The 21,777-nt window shown below is 40.6% G+C and overlaps 1 protein-coding gene across 2 annotated transcripts in view; it reads right to left on the bottom strand.

Moving 5' to 3' along the window:
• Positions 1-21,777, bottom strand: part of SERPINE3 (serpin family E member 3) — a 27,875-nt gene extending 6,098 nt beyond the window's left edge. The window contains exons 1-8 of one of the 2 annotated variants that reach the window (XM_045014553.1): positions 21,400-21,777; positions 20,204-20,501; positions 13,428-13,661; positions 10,957-11,154; positions 8,761-8,959; positions 7,756-7,856; positions 1,876-1,962; positions 118-250 (exon numbers count right to left, since the gene is read on the bottom strand). In XM_045014553.1, the coding sequence (XP_044870488.1) occupies positions 180-250; positions 1,876-1,962; positions 7,756-7,856; positions 8,761-8,959; positions 10,957-11,154; positions 13,428-13,661; positions 20,204-20,462 (1,149 nt within the window). In that variant the 5' untranslated portion in view covers positions 20,463-20,501; positions 21,400-21,777 and the 3' untranslated portion in view covers positions 118-179. Of the gene's footprint in view, positions 1-117; positions 251-1,875; positions 1,963-7,755; positions 7,857-8,760; positions 8,960-10,956; positions 11,155-13,427; positions 13,662-20,203; positions 20,502-21,399 lie in introns of those variants that run through there. The other variant, XM_045014545.1, reaches the window with a different exon arrangement.

The raw sequence follows: 21,777 nt of genomic DNA, 5'->3' as shown, positions 1-21,777 counted from the left end.
TTCCAAAGGAGGTTATGGACTCACCATCATTGGAGGTTTTAAAAACCAGGCTGGACAAATGCCTGTCAAGGGATGGTGTAAGTATACTTGATTGTGCCACAGTGCAGGGGGGTGAATTTGATGACTTCTTGAGGTTCCTCCAGCCCTACATTTCTATGATTCTATGACAGATTGCCTTCCTACTCTTCCAGCCCTTCCTGAAGACCAGCTCTATTTCTGAAAGCAGTTCTTTTCAGTGGGCCTGCTCCTGCTGAAATTAATGGGACTTCTGTCATTGACTTCCGTGGGACTAAGACCGGGTGATATGTCTGCTGATTGCAGTTATGTTTAGTCTTTGATATGTAAACATTATAGGATAACTTCTATCTTCTATAGGGGATTTTATTGGAAACATTACAGGTATGTTAGTTTACCAATAAGGATGAGAACTTAGTCAAGGAACTCAATCTTTGTCTCCACAGCAAAGTTAATTATATAGTGTGCATATGGAAACTAGCATCAAGATAATGCTACCACAGACATATTGAGCCAGATCCTTAAGTGTGGTTGAGCAATACTTAGTGCTAGACACAAGGGAAGTAGACCAGATACATGTGGCTTAAAGCCACCTTTATGTTCGCCTCATTTCAATAGCTGCTGGGGACCAAATTAGTCCCTCCATATGCTGAAGCACCTTCAGAGTATTCCAGCTCAGGATTAAAAAGCTGTAGCATGTTCCAGATATTCTACCAACACATTCCCTGTGCTGGGATAGCCAGCAGCAGGTGGCACAGGCATGGATGTGCCATCTCTGCGCCACCTGGATATTCCCATAAGCAAGGAGAATCCCCAGATGCCATGGTAGGGCTTTTGTGGCACAAAGATGATGGAGCAGGAATTGAAGACAATTACTTTTGAATCTCACTATTTTAAAATTCGCAACATTCAAATAATATGAATGTAGAGTTTTCTATTTACATATCAGTAGTTTTTGGTTTTATTTGCTTAAAAAAACATATGAAAACATTAATTTAAACCACAATCTATGCTGGAAGGTGAGATTTTGCATAGAAAACATTTTCCTTTTAATGTAAAATTCCATCTGCCCCCAGAAACTGTTGCACATAGGAAATGCAACTCCAAATCAAGTGAGAAACTAAATCTGCAAAGCATGCACAAAGATGAAACTTCAAATCCTTAACTTTAACATTATTGTAGTGCTTTCCTCAAAACACTGGCTCTATAAGCCAAGCGTGAAAGATCAGTTGCCAGGGCACCATCTCAGAAAAATTGGGAGAGGGTGACAATGTTGTTTCAGCACAAAGAACATTATACATGATATATGCAAAGTTGAGGGGAGGGAGAGGAATAGGAGACATAGTGGAATATACTGACCTATTAAACATAGGGGTGGAGGAGGCAGTAACGATGTTCCTTGCCCCACAGCAAATGGCGCCTGTGTCAATTGCCTTTCACTAAAGTTACTTGAGCATAATAGAAGGTTTGAATAAAAAAATGTTTTTGGGTGCTGGTAGTTCAATGCTTGCTAATCTGAAAAATAGGTGGTTCGGTTTTTCTCAGACTATCCCATGTTGTTCCAAGACTAAACTTGAAAAGGAAAATGTTTTAAGAAAGTTATGAGCAACTGAAAATAGGAGGTAGAATGGAAACGGTTTATTAAATATGGGCCTAATTCATCAAAGCACATAGAGGTATGTTTAACTTTAGAGTTAATAGGGCTTCAATAAAGCACATTCTTGTGTGACTGGCTGAACAGGGATGGATTTAAGTATGTGTAAATTCCTTGTTAAATCAGGGCCTTTAATTATAACATTTGTTGCTGCTATGATATGGCTCAGATGCAAAACATTACTGACGTTTGTATGTCTGATTTACCTGTAGCTCCTGATGCTTTCGTACCTTCTTCTGTCACTTCAATCTTTGCTTTATGAATAGCTTCTGAAATGTAAAGCCCGCCTTGCTCTAACAAACCAACCAAAAGTAAGTATTAATAGTTATGTTTGTCATTGTAATTTCTGAATAATGATCAAAATAAACACATTTCCACTGCTGTCAAAACCCTTTAACCTGTGTAGTTCATTGGTGACTTCTTAGGACATTCAGAATTCACAGAATGACTGCAGTTTAGAATTCTTAATACGCTTTTACCAGCACTGTTCACAATGTGATCAGTTTGTGGAGTTACTAATTGCAGGTATTGTTTCTAACACTGCTAGACAAACAGCAGCACACATCAGAATATTTCCAACAAATGGCACTTATTTCTGCTGCTTTCTATCAAAAATGAATGCTGGTTGTAAACCATGGCAATCCCTCCTTTAACCTTTTCTCTCATTTAATTTTAATTATTGTAAATGATTTACAAAATGGCATTAACTAAAAAAATTGAATGACTTTGTAAAGTTAGTCCAGTTTTTATGGAATGGTTAGTTTTCCAGGTATTTTACTGCAATAATGTAAAGTAATAACCCGCTGACTACAATCTACATAGTAGGTACAACCTTTCCTTTTGTCACAGATGTTCTCCACCAATCTCTTCCCTCCATGATGTTAAAATAAATTTTCTTCAAAAAGATGGTGGAGAGAAACTTGCCCGCATGGTGAGATTTGGTTTTACTCTGCTTGTCTGTTTACAGTGTAAATGTGTTGTAGGGAGGTGGTCTGGAGGAATGTGGGCCTGTGCCTCTGTCTCCCTATCTGTACACTGGGGATAGTATAACTTATCTTACAAAGGGGGTTTAGGGCTCAGTCAGTAAATAATATTTTGCTATATAAATGCTAAGTAAAGTAACCACTTGTCATTTGGGAGGCAGTGGTATAGTGGTTAGCAAGAACAGGACACAGTAGCGCAACATCTGGGTTCTGTTCCCCCTGCCTATCACTGGCTTGGTGTGTGAGCTTAGACAAGTCACTTGACTTTCTTCATGCCTCCATTTTCCCCATATGTGAAACAGCAATAATAAGTTTCAGAGTAGCAGCCATGTTAGTCTGTATCCGCAAAAAGAACAGGAGTACTTAAATACTTCGTGCATCCAACGAAGTGGGTATTCACCCACGAAAGCTCATGCTCCAAAACGTCTGTTAGTCTATAAGGTGCCACAGGACTCTTTGCTGCTTTTTTAGGAGTACTTGTGGCACCTTATAGACTAACAAATTTATTTGAGCATAAGCTTTCGTGGGCTACAGCCCACTTTATCAGATGCATAGAATGGAACATATAGTGAGGAGATATATATACATACAGAGAACATGAAACAATGGGTGTTACCATACACACTATAAGGAGAGTGATCAGTTAAGGTGAGCTATTATCAGCAGGAGAGAAAAAGAACTGTTTGTAGTGGTAATCATTACCACTACAAACAGTTTTCTTTCTCCTGCTGATTATAGCTCACCTTAACTGATCACTCTCCTTATAGTGTGTATGGTAACACCCATTGTTTCAAGTTTGTGTGTGTGTATCTATATCTATATAAAAAATAATCTTCCTACTGTATTTTCCACTACATGCATCTGATGAAGTGGGCTGTAGCCCACGAAAGCTTATACTCAAATAAATTTGTTAGTCTCTAAGGTGCCACAAGCAATAATAATGTTTTCCCAGCTTTTTGAGACATAGTTTGAAGTTCTTCTATATAACACTAACTACCAGTATAAATTATCTACAGTAGAACGTCAGAGTTACGAACACTGCGGGAAAAGAGGTGATTCGTCACTCTGAAATGATGGTAAAGAAATGTTATGGTCGTTCTTCCAAAAGTTTACAGCTGAACATTGACGTAATACGGCTTTGAAACTTTACTATGCAGAAGAAAAATGCTGCTTTCCCTTTATTTTTGTAGTAGTTTACGTTTAACATAGTACTGTAGTGTACATTTTTTTTCGTCTTTGCTGCTGCCTGATTGCGTACTTCCGGTTCCAAATGAGGCGTGTGGTTGACTGTTCAGTTTGTAACTCTGGTGTTCAGTGGTTCTACTGTATTTATTACGGTTTGAAACATATTCTTCATACTCACAGACAAGTTATTGGCTCAGTGCCAGAGGAATGAGGCGAATTTATATGGCCTGTTGATATACAGAAGATTAGACTAGATAATCTAATGATCCCTTCTGGGTTTATTAACGGTGAATTGATCCATATAGTGTTTTTTCAGCAGCCTCACCAGTATTACAAACGCTTAACAGCTGATAAAGCCTGTATCTCCACAGACAACTCTCTGATTGGACAGTTCTAAACATTTGTGGTTGTCAAAACCTGAAAGTGCAATAGCTATAAAAAGATTAAATAACTATATAACTTAAGTATAGGTGAAGTACCACATGACCATAGGTTAGAAGTTCCACATAAAATTCTAGGTCTGGTTAGGGCTGTGCTGCAATTACGTATTGTGGTATCATCTGCATCAAACTATTTTACCATGTATAAATGAGCACATCAAAATTGATTTAAAGCCAAAAAATGTCACAGCTCTACAACAATTGAGAGAACACCTGCAGGGAAATGTCATTGTCATGATTGCTAAAGATTTTTTTTGTTTCATTTTAGTAGCAGCCATGAACAACTGTGGAGGATAACCTAGTCTAAAAGTTATCTGCCTACCTTATGGAGAAATAACTGCTAGTAAGAACAACATCAGAAAGCTAGTAAGAATAGGAGACTGATTTCTGTCCCCCTGTCTGCCAATGATTTGCTGTGTGACCTTAAACAAGTCACTTAACCTTTCTTGTATCATTCACGCCAAGAACCTTTTGACACTAGAATTAGTTGAAAGATGGAACCAACCCACTATTGTCTGGTCATCTATTTTAAGAATTTTGTTTTAAAAAGTCATTAGGCTAAATCCTGATCCATTATCAGTGTGTAAATCTGGAGTAACTCCAGAGATGTGTAATGAACAGAGTTTTTAGAGAGTTATACTGATACAACAGATCTGAATCTGGCCCCTATTCTCTGAATAATCATTTTGCATATGTGTAAGGCAATGGGAATCAGGCCCACTGTCTTCCTAGAGAGGAGCTGCACTGCAATGCAGCTTATAAGCATGGGACAAGGTTTAAGGGATAAGATGGCATACAGTCTTTGTTTGTTTCCTTCCTGTTCTTTCATCTTCATGTACCCACCATGTAGCCAACACTTGGGTAAAACTTCAGAGAGGAACCATCCAGAGATTCCAGCTGGCAGGAACAGGAACAGCCACTGCAGGGACCTTCAGACAGTCACCAAACTTTCTACAGGTTTGACTGGACTTTCTCTGCCCTAGTGCTCATTGGCTGTTTGCTCTAGCCCTCCTCCTGTCCATCCCTCACTTCATACCTGCCCCTCTTACTTCCTTCTCTCCTGCCCTGTCCCCTTCATCCACCTTCCCTTCATTTTTCTTTCCACTTAGCTTATCCTTTCCTAACTAACCCTCTTCCTCCTCCCCACCAAAAAACAGTGGAACTAACTGCCGTTTGCTACAATCACATTGTTCATGCTGCTTGTGTATTCTACCCGCTCCCCAACCCTGTGTCTATCTTGTCCAGTTAGACTGTAAGGTCTTCAGGCCATGGACACTGCTACTCAGTGTTTATACAGCATCTGCCACAACAGGGCCCCATTCTTGGTCAGTCCTTAGGCACTACTGCAATAAACATGATTAATAACACTGCATTAAATGCTGAGTTCTATTGGTAAGTGACCAACTAGTGGTTTGATTGTTCTTTCACTAGTTCTAGTAGTCAGTAAGATTTCTTGGTATGAATGACAACTACCAAGTGTGTTGGGAACAATGAACTAATGCTGGGTCAACTAAGCAATCCAACGAAACTCCCACAAAAACATGTTGAGCAGGAAGAATCACTGGTAAAACAAAATAGAACTCTGAGAAAAGTGACACTTAAAAAGATTGCTGAGGATAGTTCTGTATCTATCAGAACAGTAGCTTCCCCATTCAATATTTATTATTATGGGTAAAAGTCAATTGCACTGCTTTTCTCGTTTGTGCCTGAGCCTGTGGGTCAACTCAAATAATACCGCAGGGGAGGAGACAGGGAAAATAAAGACACCCTTAAATAATATAACAGGGAAAATTTGCGGAAAAGTGCCATTCAAATTTTTCTTAATCAAAAAGCACAATGGGAGTAAGTCATAAATAGTATAAAAGAAGGTCCCCAGTATGCCTTGGTCCATTGTAGTTCATCCTCCTTAAGCACTCATCCTATCTAAATAGCTGTTATACATATTTATAATGTGAACCATCAGCAAACTTTAGTCAGCATATTAACACCTCATTTCTAATTAACAAGGCATTCTGTGCAATTAATGATCACATTATAATGAACACATACTCAAATTTAATAGGAGGTGAAAAACAAAATCTGTGCCATGAGCTTTGTCCCGTGGAAGCAAACTTCCATCAGGAACTTCCTCTAAAGCAGTTTCCACTGTATCACAAGATGGGCTTGTGGCTGTGCCTCCATTTAATGACAGTCACACACTGACCAGAATCATATTAGAAAGTCTGAGAGTCTTACCATAAAATCTCCATTTAAGAGTCTTTGAATGCAAGTGCCCAACTTGGAATTGTTTACCTTGCTGGAAGTGATAGGTCAGTCAAAGCATATGGACAGTTATGGAGACTTTTAATATTAAATCAAGAAAAAACTTTCCACTGAGCAGAATAACATCAGGGTTTTTGAGACATGGTAGTCAGTTTCTATCTTAACAACACGTGGTCTTGGCATATTGTGGGCTGGGTATTGCACCTCTACCCCGATATAACACAAATTTGGATATAATGCGGTAAAGCAGTGCTCTGGGGCGGGTGGGGCTGCACCCTCCAGCGGATCAAAGCAAGTTCAATATAACACGGTTTCACCTATAACGCGGTAAGATTTTTTGGCTTCCGAGGACAGCGTTATATTGGGATGGAGGTGTATTATGTTGATTGCTGGCTTGCGGGACAGAAACAAAGGGAGATTTCAGGCATGCGTAAAGGTTGTTTGCATGAGTGACATCAAGACGCAGAATAAAGAGGCCTGTTATTACACCAATGTCACTGACTGTGGAATGGCTATTTAGAACCAGTAACAAATGCTTGATCTGCAGCCAGGGGCGGCTCTAGAAATCAGGCTGCCCCAAGCAGCGCGGTGCGCTGCGCCGCCCTTCCCCGGTCCCGCGGCGGGTCCCCTTTTCCCGCGGCTCTGGTTGAGCTCCCGCAGGCATGCCTGCGGCAGGTCTACCGGAGCCCGGGACGAGCGTACCTGCCGCAGGCATGACTGCGGCGGGTGCCGTGGTCCCGCGGCTCCGGTGGACCTGCCGCAGGCATGCCTGCGGGAGCTCAACCGGAGCCGCGGGAAGAGGGGACCCGCCGCAGTCATGCCTGCGGCAGGTCCACCGGAGCCAAATGCCGCCCCCCCGGGAAAGGGCCGCCCCACGCGCCCGCTTGGCGCGCTGGGGTCTAGAGCCGCCCTTGTCTGCAGCAATCCTTGTAGACTTCAGCCAGCACCTAAGCAAACACATTCCAGCAATGTTCTGTCTCACAGGCTTTAATCTCTAAAAAATCTTTCCCCACTACCAGATTTTGCTTAACCTAAAATGCAGTAGTTTGAAAGAAATTAGAATCTGGATTGTTTTTAATTTTCATGGAGCCAGAAGTAATTAATTAATTAATACAGAAGGACCAGCTCTCTTGAATCAGTCAAACAAATATCATATAAACATCTACAACAAATCTATACACTGAGTGATCACTTCCTATATGGGGAATAATCTTACCTGAAATACCTTTAAAATCAGCCTCAGTTGGATCAAACATGTCTGTAATTCCCAAGGCAGGTAAAACCATTTTTAAGTCAAAGTGACTTTGAATTCTGAATCTAAAATTAACACAGTAGATTTCATTTAAATATATACGTGAACTTTGCATTTGCCCCCATTTGTGCTTTCTTTTTCAAAAAATTGTAATAAATTTGGTTGTAGGTAGGAATGCATCTGCAAAACATTAGCTTGGAAAAAGAACATTAATGCACAAAACATTTTTCAGTGTTTCATTAGCATGGGGAATGTATTTTTGGAGGTATGTAATAAAGCTTTTCTGTGCTGATTGATGTGCTAAGTACATCCAGGAAATACCTTCCCTCTTTTGCACCGAGATGGTACATCCTAACATTCTATTTGTTTGAAAAATAGGGTTGGGGTCATGTGCAAATTCTGGCAATAGTGAAGGGCTGGATTGATGGAGCGTGTGAACTTGCCCTGTACACAGAAGAAATGCAGTAATTGGTAATAGGTGCTTGAGCGCCATTTAATATTTCTAATATTAAAAACACATAGTAAAATACTTTAAAATATTTAGACAATTTTTTTAAAGTTTTCTTTATGAAGCAAAAAGAAGCAAAAATAGGCACAATTTTTTTCCCTTTGTACATTTTTAAAGCGTTATTGTATCCCAAATAAACTTCTTACATATAATTAGGACTTGTAGAATCAAATTCAAGTTGTTTTTTAAATAAATAAATAGTTTTTTAGTTATATAACAGCCGTTCTCAAACTGGGGGTCGGGACCCCAAAGTGGGTTGCAAACCCTTTTTAATGGAGTTGCCAGGGCTGGCGTTAGACTTGCTGGGGCCTAGGGCCGAAGCCCTAAGGACTTCAGCCCTGGGTGGACAGATGTCCTATATATCATTGGTTATGCCTATAATAATGTACACAACACAACTCTGACAATAAAATATATGGTTAGAGGATGGCCAAGCCCTCGAGAAAGAGAGTGTCACTTACCTAGGTAGAAAAATATCCATCTTCATTCTCTTTAAGCTGTTGGCCCAAACAGTGATGATTTTAGCTGAGAGATGTGACTCAATCTGGGTCAGAGATGTCCTCCTATCACTGGGAAGCACCACAAACATGCTGACTGTCTCCCCCAGATAAGGCAACTCGGCTACACTGAACCGCTCCAGCGATGCGGTGTGGAACTGACCTGCGGGTTTGAAAACATAATCCTTGGCATCACTCAAGGGAAAAAGCAGTTCTGAAGAACTAGGTGGCTCAAGGCACTAGTACGAGGATACAGAGTCTTTCACCACTAAGTCACTGGCTTGAATATGGATCAGGTTGTTAATAAATGAAGATCACAGGCTCACGTGAACTGAGTTAATGATCTCAATCCACTTCCGAGCAGACAGGTGTCCACATAGCACATTTGCTAACATATATAGCGATAACTGACATCCTTTGTGGCTATCTCAGTGGCCAGTCCAATGGAGCATGGTGATTTAGCTGTCTTCTCACCCTAATGATACTCCCTTTGGGTCAGGGCTGAGGAACATTGATGAGAGTGGGTGAGTTTACAATGTGACTGGTCTTACGACAGCTGTTTTTGAATAAATAGATGGCTTCATTCTCCAGCTCTTTCAATGTAGCACCTTTCAGCAGAACTACACTAGAAAAGAAAAATGAAAAGAAAAAGCAGCTCCTGTTTGACTCAGTGAGAAGTACTTTGCCCAAAGCACTCATCCATACACCCAAATCAATAGCACAGGTTAAGCTGCTTTCAAGAAGCACACAGCTTTATTGAACTACAAAGCATTTAAAACCTGTCAAATTCAGACAAAAATGTTTAAACCTATAACCACAAAAAAGGATACAATGTAATGGACCTTCAAACGAATAATTGTTTAGGGAACAGGGTACAGCATCCATTAATTTAGGTATCATTAATATTAACTAGTTGCTGACTGCATCTCATACATGCATATATAACTTTTTGCAGTACAATATCACAGCCCTGCTAAACCCCCTTTAAGGACCCAGTGTTCCAATGGAATAATGGCATGTCCAAGAACAACTCCTGCAGTGGTCAGCACAGAGAAGGTGTTAAATATAGCAGCTGATGTTTTAAGACAGGGGTCGGCAACCTTTCAGAAGTGGTGTGCCGAGTCTTCATTTATTCACTCTAATTGAAGGTTTCATGTGCCAGTAATACATTTTAACGTTTTTAGAAGGTCTCTTTCTATAAGTCTATAATATATAACTAAACTATGGTTGTATGTAAAGTAAATAAGGTTTTTAAAATGTTTAAGAAGCTTCATTTAAAATTAAATTAAAATGCAGATCTCCCCAGACTGGTGGCCAGGACCTGGGCAGTGTGAGTGCCACTGAAAATCAGCTCGTGTGCCGCCTTCGGCACGTGTGCCATAGGTTGCCTACCCCTGCTTTAAGAGTTGAGGTGTTTGGATTTTTTTGACTCCATGATCATTAGATCTATCTGGTGTGTAACCATAATGTCTCTATAAGTAATTGGCTGCATATCATTACAAAATGTCAGTAAGGTTTAGTTGGTAGTGCTCATTACTTCTGAAAATCATGGGTTCCAGTACAGCAGTAGGATTTAGATTCTGACCCAGGTAGCCTTTGCAATATGCACGAGAGAGGGTGCTGCACTGTTAATGACACTTTTCTATCCAGGAGATGTTAAAATATCAGCTGTGCTTCCTGTCGTCCTCAAATGGCTCTCCAAGCGAAGAGATCCCACACTTTTCAGATCGAGCAGGGAAAAATCCCAGTATTCTGCTCAATATTCCATCTCTCAATGAGAGTCCAATCCTACTCCCACTGAAGTCAGCAGGAGTTTTGCCATGTACTTCAGCGAGGGCAGGTTTGAAACCTAAAACAAGATCTCATGTTCAAGCCTGTGATACTGTAGGACATTCCTGGCTCCTACTTTTGCCTTCAGTCATCATTAAACTACAGTATCTATCTCAGAAGAAGTTTGGATAGAAGCAGAACACACACAGGATTTATATGTCAGAGAAAAGGTCTATTTCCGTGCTATTATATTTTGGTGTTTTCCCAAAGCGCTTTTCTCCATGTTTGTGCAGCACCTAGCACATTGCAGGCAGTGCTGGAAGTAAATAAAAAATGTATGTAGTTTACAATATTGTTTCATATGTCAGACATGGCATGAAAAGTAGTTACCATAATTGACTTCAGCCATGTGGTACATTGTGGGCACTTTCAGGGTGACACCCTCCGCAGTGGTAAAAGGCAAGGACTGAGTATCTGTGAAAGAGAATTTCTTTTGCCACGTGCTTTTGAAATACATGGTGCTCACCACAGCCATCTGAGTAAGTGGTGAACCAACTGTATCCAGATGTATGCAGTCTGCTTCTCCACCTGCATAAGAAAAGGAGAAGAATTATATTCTCTCTCTCTCTCTCTCTCTGCAGAGGTAATCCTGCATCTATCTCTCTCATTTTTTAAGTGACATTATACATAGGACCAAATTATCAGATTATTTTTTCAAACTCTTCTGAATCTTTTTGTCCTGATGTGCTACAAAAGTGGCCAAGTCACAGAGGTGAGCATTCTACCTGCAACAAATTGGATCAGGCTGACATCTGTTTCATACTTTTGTTCATATTTGAGCACAGAAAAAATAGCGCATCCCTTACTTTTTCTTGGCAGAGACTTAGGAGGTTTTTCACTTTTGTCTGCAGCTTGGGGCCTGGGTCACTTGCTGGTTTGAACTAGAATAAATGTTGGAGTCTCTGTAACTTGAAATCTTTAAGCCAAGATTTGAGGACTTCAGTAACTCAGCCAGAGGTTAGGGGTCTATTACAGGAGTGGTGGATGAGGTTGCATGCCTGCAATGTGCAGGAAGTCAGACTAGATGGTCATGATGGTCCCTTCTGACCTTAAAATCTCTAAGAAGGGTAAATTTTAAGAGTCTTAAATAACTGCATAACTGCTTCTAGCAGTAATGAAAAAAGTGTGGCTAAATCTATGTGCAATAAGTTGAACGTGAAATTATGCCCCGAGACTTTGGTAGTGTCAATGATAGAAAAGAGGCCTTGGGCATGGTTGTGTCCTCTTTGCCATGAAATAGGAGCTCTAGTGTGAAGTTTTCTAACTGATCATGCCATTTTATTCACCTCCCTACTATGAAAGCCATTGGCAGTGTCAAAAAATATAGGAAAATGTTATCAAAGTGCGAGCTGACATTGTCAACAATGTTTCCTGGAGCAATCAATTTCTGTCATAAAGTCCTGTTATAGTTCTGGTTGAGGAAGATAGAGGAGACTTTTCAAGAGCAACTAGTATCAACTTCAACATGCATGTTTAAAATCACATTAGTTATCTGCTGATCAAGTTGATGGCCAAATTCATCCCTAGTATAACTCATGCAAAATCAGTGGCATGAACCAGTGATTAATTTGGCCCAGTGAGTCTATTGGCTTACAGTCAATTTTTCATTGATTGGATTTAGTTTCTTTAACATAAGAACGGCCGTACTGGGTCAGACCAAAGGTCCATCTAGCCCAGTATCCTGTCTACCGACAGTGGCCAATGCCAAGTGCCCCAGAGGGAGTGGACCTAACAGGCAATGATCAAGTGATCTCTCTCCTGCCATCCATCTCCATCCTCTGACAAACAGAGGCTAGGGATACCATTCCTTACCCATCCTGGCTAATAGCCATTAATGGACTTAACCTCCATGAATTTATCCAGTTCTCTTTTAAATGCTGTTATAGTCCTAGCCTTCACAACCTCCTCAGGTAAGGAGTTCCACAAGTTGACTGTGTGCTGTGTGAAGAACTTCCTTGTATTTGTTTTAAACCTGCTGCCTATTAAACTTCCTGGTCTTGTAAAGGAATAAAGTTAGCTAATTTAATCTTCTATTTTCACTGTACAAACTAATGGGTCAATACTACAGCCACCTACTACTGAGTGTACTGGAAGTATTCATCATGGTGAATACTACACTCTGATAGCTGGGAGAATTTGGTTTTAGCTAATTATTCTTAGAACATCCCTGCGAGGTCGATGATATTATTTCCATTTTACAAAGCAAGGGACTAAGGCAGACTGGTTAAGGGCTTGATCCCATAATCCTTTACTTAGGGTAGGTCTATACTTACCTGCCGGGTCGACGCGTAGCGTTCGACTTCTCGGAGTTCGAACTATCGCGTCTAATCTAGACGCGATAGTTCGAACTCCGAACGCACTTCCATCGACTCCGGAACTCCACCACCGCGAACGGCGGTGGCAGAGTCGACAGGGGAGCCGTGGACTTCGATCCCGCGGCGTCTGGACAGGTAAGAAGTTCGAACTAAGGTAGTTCGACTTCAGCTACGCTATTCGCGTAGCTGAAGTCGCGTACCTTAGTTCGAGCCCCCACCCTAGTGTAGACCAGGTCTTAGGTACCTAGACTTACTGCAGTCTTGCCTAAGGTTATGCTGTGAGGCAATATCAGAGTTGTGATTAGTGCACAGGCATTACTGGTTCCCAGCCTTGTGTTCAAGACTGCTAAACTATGCCTTTCTGTAGAGAGCATAGACTTAACATTATTACATTTGGTTAAACACTAGAGTGCTAACTGCTGGTATCTGTACAGTTTTTATTATTACAGCCAGGTCCTACATAATCATCTCTATTAGTTATTTTACCTTCAGTGTTACCGGTAACCCATTCATTTATCTGTGCAGCAGTGCTGTTAGGCTCACTGAAGTTGATTTTTTGCAGGCTGCTGTTTGCCCAGAGTGCAGTATGTTCAATGAAGTCAGGAGACAGATGAACTCCAGCTTGCACAAATAGGGCACATGCCAGCTGAACTACAGGGCCTTGGCTAGAGTTGGTCACTTCTTCGTATCCGGTATGCAAGAAGTCCTGCACTTTTGGATCTGCCAGATCGGAGAAAAAGCAATGCTGTAATTCTCATGTTGAACTTAAAATAGCAAAAATCAAGTGTTAATGATAATTCATTGCCGAGAAAATTGTCAGCACTTAACAAATAGCAATGGACCATTTCTTCCTATGTGATTGCAACAGCACTTAACATAATAGGGTTCCAATGGTGATTGGGCGCTCTGGATGCTACAACAATGTAAAGTCATTCAAAATTCAAGTATGTGAAACTACTAGTGAGGCGGAGACTATTGCCTAGGGATACCCTGCAATGCGTTGTACATACCGAGAGCTTTCTGTAGCAAAACCCAGATGACATTAATAGAAAGAACAAAGGTCCACCAATGCTCCTCCCTCACTGCACTCACAGGAAAATGACTGTGTGGCCACGAGCACTTAATTCTAAGGGATGAACCCTGCTCGCTGCTCCAGAGGAAAGTGAAGAAAGCCTAAGAGGTACCTTCCAACATGCCCTGGTGTTAAATTTGGCTGCTATTTCCACTCTGTGCATGTGAGCAAAAATCACTGTAGCTACAGATCTCATCTATGTATACCTGCAGGTGGCATGGCTGTTCAAGTAACTGCCCATCTGTTTCATAGGAAGTTGAAGAGAATTCAAAACACTGATTAAATTCAGAGGAAAAAAAGCCTCTCTCTGTATTTAACCCAAGCTCTGTAGTGTTACTACATGCAGCTGTATGATAGACATTACCTTAGAAATTGCTATATTGTGGCTGCCCTAAGTAGTTGACATTACATCACATTCTATTGGCTCTTGTTTTAAAAAAATACTCTTCTTCTTTGGGGTCACTGTGTATCCCCACTTATGCTATCTGCTGCGAGAGTTGAGCTGCCGAACTGTGTAACACAGCTGTGGCCACTTGTGGGAGGAGAAGAGGAAATACAGTAGTGCTTGTGCTAACATGACATCTTTGGCTCCATCTATATAAGACAATGCAGCCCCCATCCATCTCAGTTCCTTCTCTGCTGCCAGAGACCTAAACAGAACTCTCTCTTTTTATTGTTAGTTCCTCCATCAGCCCTTTTGGCCACAGCTTTGCACTGGGTGCTCATGTTCAGTGGTTTATCCACCACAACCCACAATTCTTTTTCAGTCTCATAGACTTTAAGGCCAGAAGGGACCATGGTGATCATCTAGTCTGACCTCCTGCACATTGCAGGCCACAGAACCTCACTTACCCACTCCTGTGGCTGAGTTACTGAAGTCCTCAATCATGATTTAAAGATTTCAAGTTACAGAGAATCCACCATTTACTCTAGTTTAAAATTGCAAGTGACCTGTGCCCCATGCAGCAGAGGAAGGCGAAAACTTCACTGGGTCTCTCCCATTCTGACCTGGGGGAAAATTCCTTCTGGACCCCAAATATGACAATCAGACCCTAAGCATGTGGACAAGACCCACCAGCCAGACAGCTGGAAAATAATTCTTTGAAGTAGCTCAGAGCCCTCCCCATCTAGTGTTCCATCGCCAGCCATTGGAGATATTTGCTAATAGCAGTCACAGATCGGCTACATGCCATTGTGGGCAGTCTCATCATACCATCCTCTCCATTACTTACCAAGCTCAGTCTTGAAGCCAGTTAGGTTTTTTTTTGCCCCCACTGCTTCTTTTGGAAGGCTGTTGCAGAACTTCACTCCTATGGTATTTGGAAATCATTGTCTAATTTCAATCCTAAACTTGTTGTTCCATTTATTCTTGTCAACATTGCTGCTTAATTTAAATAACTCCTCTCTCCCCGTGGTATTTATTCCTCTGATGTATTTATAGTCACTGCTTTCCAGGATGGAGTCCCCCACCTAGTAAGCACAGCTGACAGCCTTTGTTCCTAGATACATATGTTTACATTTAACCATATTAAAACTTATATTGTTTGCTTGCGCCCATCTTACCAAGCAAACCAGATTTCTCTGTATCAGTGATCTGTCCTCCCACAATTTTTGTGTCATTGCAAACGTTATCAATGCAAACTTTGTTTTCTTCCACATCATTGATAAAAATACCAAATAGTGTAGGGCCAAGAACCAATCTCTGTGGGGCCCCCAATGGTAACACATCTGCTCAGTGATGATTCCCTGTTTACGTTTACATTTTGAGACCTAGCAGTTAGCCAGGTTTTAATCCATTTAATATGTGCCATGTTCATTTTATATTGTTGTAGTCTTTTAATCAAAATGTCATGCTCAGCCAGGGGAGTCCTGTATATACTTAAATGTCAAAAGATGTTTATACTTAACAGCACAAGTCTCTTTTTGCATCTATCTCTACTATTACCTGGGTGGGACTAAGCCCCCTGGAAAATCAAACAGATTATTTGTTGCCTCTGGGGAGAGGTATAAGGGGGAGCCTATTAGTAACAAGCTCTTTCCCACTTGGTTAAGAGACGTATTGAACATTGTTACTACTTCACCAAAAAACCAGTACACACTACTAGGGCCACAGTTGCCTCTGTAGCTTTTCTGAGCTAAATTCCTATTGTAGAGATTTACAAAGCAGCTACATGTAGTTCTGACACACTTTCACTAAGTGCTAGTCGTTGGACTTGGTATCGCGTGGCAATGCTTGTGTGGTAAGGCGGTGTTGCAATCTGCTTTTTCCTAGAACTCCTTGCCTGCTGTCCTCTGATGGTGGCACCACTTGCTAAACTCCCATTCATGGGAATTCACAGAGGCTCTTGAAGAAAGTTAGAAACTGCTGTTCTTTAAGAGTTGCCTCTGTGCAGTCACACTACCAACCCACCCTCCCCTTTGTCTCAGCGTTCTTTGTATTTCAGGACTCTGCAGGCTAGGGAGAAGGAACTAAGATTGTCAGAGAGGTGCACTTCCTTTTATAGATGAAGCCGATGATCTCATTCTAATAGGAGAGCGCTACTGCACCACCAGTGGGCATGGCTTTATTGTACAGTTCTGGAGCTCAACACTAGAGGCACTAGATAAATGTGAAGGCTAGGGTGACCAGATGTCCCGATTTTATAGGGACAGTCCCGATTTTGGGGTCTTTTTTTTATATAGGCTCCTATTACCCCTCACCCCCTGTCCCGATTTTCCACACTTGCTATCTGGTCACCCTAGTGAAGGCATAGAGGCAACTCTTGAAGAACAACAGTTATCAATAAGTAACCCTTCTTTTATACATTCTTGGTTTTGGTTTGGTCACCATAAAGTTTTTGAAGTCTTAAAATGCAATAATATTTTGCATCTAAATTAATCTAAAAGCACCCTATAAGAACTAGGGTGTTATTAGCATTAAAATACAATCCACTAAGCTTCATTTCATCTGTAAGAGGAATGCTGGGGGAGGGAAAACTCTGGAGCTTCCCCTTCTGGAATCTTCCCTAAATCATTCTGTTGAGGGGATGCACACACATGCTTGATGCCCTTAAATCTCAGATTTTTGGACTGTGCTGGAAGCACAGCACTGTCATTAAAGAACCCTTTGCCTCTACATGGCTCCGGAACCTCCTGCTCTCCCCTCAAATGGAAACGTGGTGCCAACGCTTCCTCTGCCAACAGCTCTTTCCAGAATCCCCTCTGAAAGGGGGATTTTGCAACAGGATTCTCCCCACTGCAACAGGGAGGGGGTCTTGGGCTGCACGGATTTCTCCATGGAGTTAAGGGAGGGCAAGGTTGTGCCCAACCTTCTCCTGCCCCATTCCACAGGGTCTTGGACTGTTGTGTGTCCTCTGTGGAGTCAGGGGTAGAGGAGAATGATGTTGCGGAAGTGGTGATACCCAGCCTACCCAGTATAAAGAAAAGGAGAGCGCCTGGGAGACAAGCTCCCCCTTGGGCTTAACACACAAAATTAACTAGCATAAACCTAAAATACACTGAGCAGGACACTGTCACGTCCAATTTGGTTTTATACAGAGATTTTGCTTCAATTTATTTTTACAGAATCTAAAACCACTAAAAATGTGTCAATGAAATTCTCTGTTAACAAATTCTAATTGAAACAGGTTTTTATTTTGTAAATGGATTAACATCCCCCTGAAATGTTTGCAACTTAAACACAGCAGCACTTTGCTAGTGCAAGAGAACCTGGGACAATGATTGGCTTGAATTAACTACAAACAAAAATGAACATTACTAGCTTCTTTACCACTTTTCAAAGGGGGAGAAATCCAAACAGGAAACACACAGCATAAATGGGGAAAAGCAAAGTAGATTTTTCAAAATATTCTTCCCCTTTTAATAAGCAGAGGTGGTGTTTATTATTATTATTATTTATTTATTAGTTCATTGTGATATAGCAATGCCTAGAGACCCAATGGAAATAAGGGCTCCATTGTGCTGGGCACAACTACAAACACATAATAAGCAACCCCTGTCTCAAAGAGCTTCAATCTAATTGGACATGACAAAGGGTGGGAGGAGAAACACAAACATAGAGAGCTGAAGCGACTTGCTACAGATCACACAGCAAGTTAATAGCAGAATAAGGACTAGAACCTAATTCTCCTGATTGCCAAACCTATGTCCTATGAACAGGATCCTTCTGCCTCTCAGTGAGGACATTTTAAGTATATGGGGCCAAATTCCAAATTGGCCAGTTTACATCACCTCAGAATCCAGTACATGATTTTTAACCTAATGGTGTCCCTTTAATAACCTGCATGAAGACTAATACAGCTTAGTGTTAAAACTTAGCTCTGTTACTCTTTAAGGGGAAAATATTGAATTCCTTGGACAGATGTCAAGAAGAATCAGATATTTTTTAGGTGTAAAGTGCCTTTCTCATGTGTTTTGCATTAGTATGCTAGTGTTTGGCAAGCTCCTATGTGGATGTAAGAACTCAAAGATGGTAAAATAAGAAGCAGATGTTATATGAGATGCAGTATCCTCAGCTTGTAACCTTAGTAATACCAACAATCTTAGCTAACCAAAGTTCTGAATTTTTACTTGTAGGCTAGTTCAAAACTGCTTTCAAATATTGTATTTGATATTTATTATTCAGACAGACAAGTCTTTAGACATTATTTTGCTCAACCAGCCTGTGCTAGAACAGATATTAGAAAAGCTGCAGCACATTAAAAGAGGTTATTAAAGCCAGGGAAAGCTGATTCTCCCTAAAGAGCGATTGAACTTTCAATGGATACTGATGGCTATCGGGGTAGTTTTTGTCAGATTGGTGCATTTTTGTACCACATCCCTCATCATAGTTAAAGGCAGAGCTACAAAAATGTTAGCACCAAAGTTTAATAGAGGAATGCAGTTTTCTATCTGCTATGTATGTCAGTGAGTTGGTTTTACTCATCTCAAGGAAAATGTTTATTTGATCTATTTCTGCTGGATTTAGCCAAACATGCCATTTGGGGAAATGGGTTTTCTTTCTTTCTTTTCTTTCTGGAAGTTCATTATTGCTGCAGATTGGTCATATTTGCAATTCTGATTTATTTTCACATTAAACACAAGTATGTTTACCTGAAGTCAGAAACCTATGTGGTTTGTGATGTGTACAACTAAAACTAATGCCAGCCTTTCCTCAGGGATATTCCATTTTGTTAATATTATCCACAGCACGGAAGGAAGGAAGGAAGGAAAGCATTGAAACAAGTAATAGGTTTCACCAATCAGTGGAAAACCTCTTCAGTGCTATTTGTCACTTTTTATATGGATGGGACATTGCCTTAATTTCATTATCTAGTCCATTTTCTAAAGCTCTCTCAATGATTAAGTCCCTAAGAGGCAAAGTGTATGGCAAATAGCAAGGTACAATGCTTACATAAATGAGTATTGGGTAAAAATAACTTGATTGAATTGTAGCAAAATGGCATCATTGCAAGTAATACCTTTGTTTGATAGGGTATTTGTGCTGTAGATCCTGTGTGTGAGAGGCAGAGAAAATATATAGCATCTATAGGTTTTTTCTGTATATAATAGCTGGATTGAGCTGGAATGGTTATTTCTGAATACAAATGCTTTACAGAAAGGCAATAATGACTATGTAAGGTTACAGAACACAACATAGCAATCTCTATAAATTTTAACTTTTAGCTTCATGTGATGAAAATAAATGTCATGCTTAAGAATACTGATAGCTCGAAAGCTGGCACGGTATGTATAAGCTACAAATTTTGAAGATGAGACAGTCATCTGTTTTCTATAACCAGTGTGCAGATCATGAAAAATAGCTATGTTGTGTCAGGTGGTAGGATTAATCTTTGGTTAAAATGAAAAGAAAATCCTGAGAATCCAACATTAGTTTAGCTGGAGTTCCATGTTCCTTCCAGATCTTCATTTTTTTAATTTAGTTGTTTTAAAGTGTAGTAGAAAGAGTGAGCACTGCTCAGAAAGTAGGAAGAATACATACATACGTATCAGCTGGTTAAACAGTTCCTACAGTTCAGTCAAATATGGAAAAAAACAATTCAGTATGAGCTCTTACAGATCTTGTTAATTAGAAAGAAGTTTAGCTTGATTGTGCAATTGCTTTCTCCTTAGTCAAGGAAGAGGTAGTGTGAATTTATGACATAATGCAGAGCAGTTATTGCTAAAAATAATTTGTCTAAGTGCACATTACCGTGGATGTTGTATCCAAGAGCATTTTCCAGCTGCATAAAGGTGTTTCCTCGAGCTCCAAACTGCAGTAGCCCCAAAGAAATAGACACACTTGCTGGTGCAACTATCAAGTTAGTTCTGTTCTCTGGTTCTGCTAATCGCTGGTAGAGATTGATGTCAAATTCAGTTTTCAACTCCTTTAGCTCATCATAGAGGTCACAGCTTCCACTGGTTAAGAAGCAAGAGTACAGAACGAGCACAGTGAAGACAAGGGGCAACATGAAGGCACCCTATGGAATATCTCCCACAGATAATTACACCTGTAATTAACAATGCAAACAGTCAGAAAATGATAGGGACAGATGACATCTGAACTATTGCTTTACAGGCTCATTAAGCTGAGATTTACCATGGAAATAAATACTGGTAAAGAACCTACCAAGGCACAGTCCAGCTGATGTCATGCATAAGGAAAATGTCTTTGGACACTGATGTACTTTCACCAGCTAAAAATGTCCAGTCTTCAAGACCACAGCCAGTATAGCAACTCTCATTTGATGGTTGACCATTACAATACATGTGACCCAGAGATGCACCCACAAAAAAATTATTCATACTCCATGGTGTGAAAAGCAGCTGTCCAGCATATTAACTAACTGTTCAATTCTGATTTTGATTCCTTAATATTTATTAAGCTACAATTTTGACCCTTGAGTGCTTACAGGCTCTGTATCCATCGGCTGCTACATCTATAGTTAGGTACCCAAATAAAAGTGATCAATTTTCAAAGGGGCTGAGTACCAGGCTTGAGAATTTTGACCTTAGCGTGCAAAAATCTGTAGCCAAGGCATCCCTCCCAAATACCATGATAGAATACCTCCACTGCAAACGGGGTTGTATTTGCAAAAGACCTCTGTGATCGCTGACAGGGTCACCGCTTTGGATTTTTATAGGGGGGAATGTCATCTTTTTCATCAGGTCTGAGGTAGTAAGAGATTAAAACTATTTAGAATGTTTCCTAAAAAGCAATAAATAAATCAACCCTCCAAGCTGCTGAAATGAGACACTAGTTTTCTATACACCATTTTAGATTCTGAATATTTTATGCAAATGTGTATTTTTTAAAAAGTTACTCTGGCTTCAGTTTAGGATTTCACACAAATCTCTTTCTTTGCCCTTTGCTCTAGAGAGCACCTCTAACTCCTTATGTTTACTCACAGTTTGCTGTATTTAATTGCCTTGCTGTGTCCTGTGCGGCTGAGCTGGAGCTCCGTATGTACTTCTGTCCCCTTCTTTAATATGTGGTGGAGTAAGGTCTAAGTCATGAGACTGCATTTAAAGGAATAGTCAGTGATCGCAGTCTCTATCGGCGATGTCTGTACCACTCTGTCCAAATTCCTGTAGGCTACAGACTCTAGATAGAGCCAGGCAAAGAGGCATGTCACTGATCAGCAAATCCAAGGCAAGGAACAAAAAGGTACAGGAAAAGCTTTATCTGGCATGTTGGGGGGAATGGGGGATGCCAGTTAGTCAAAAAATTCTAATTAACTAAGAGTTATACTTACCAATGGAGGGAGGGAGTTTGAGTGCAGGAAG

This window comes from Mauremys mutica, chromosome 1 (genome assembly GCF_020497125.1).
Source record: "Mauremys mutica isolate MM-2020 ecotype Southern chromosome 1, ASM2049712v1, whole genome shotgun sequence".
Taxonomy (NCBI): domain Eukaryota; kingdom Metazoa; phylum Chordata; order Testudines; family Geoemydidae; genus Mauremys; species Mauremys mutica.
Note: the sequence above shows the minus strand (reverse complement) of the source record. Positions and strands in the feature narration are given on the sequence as shown.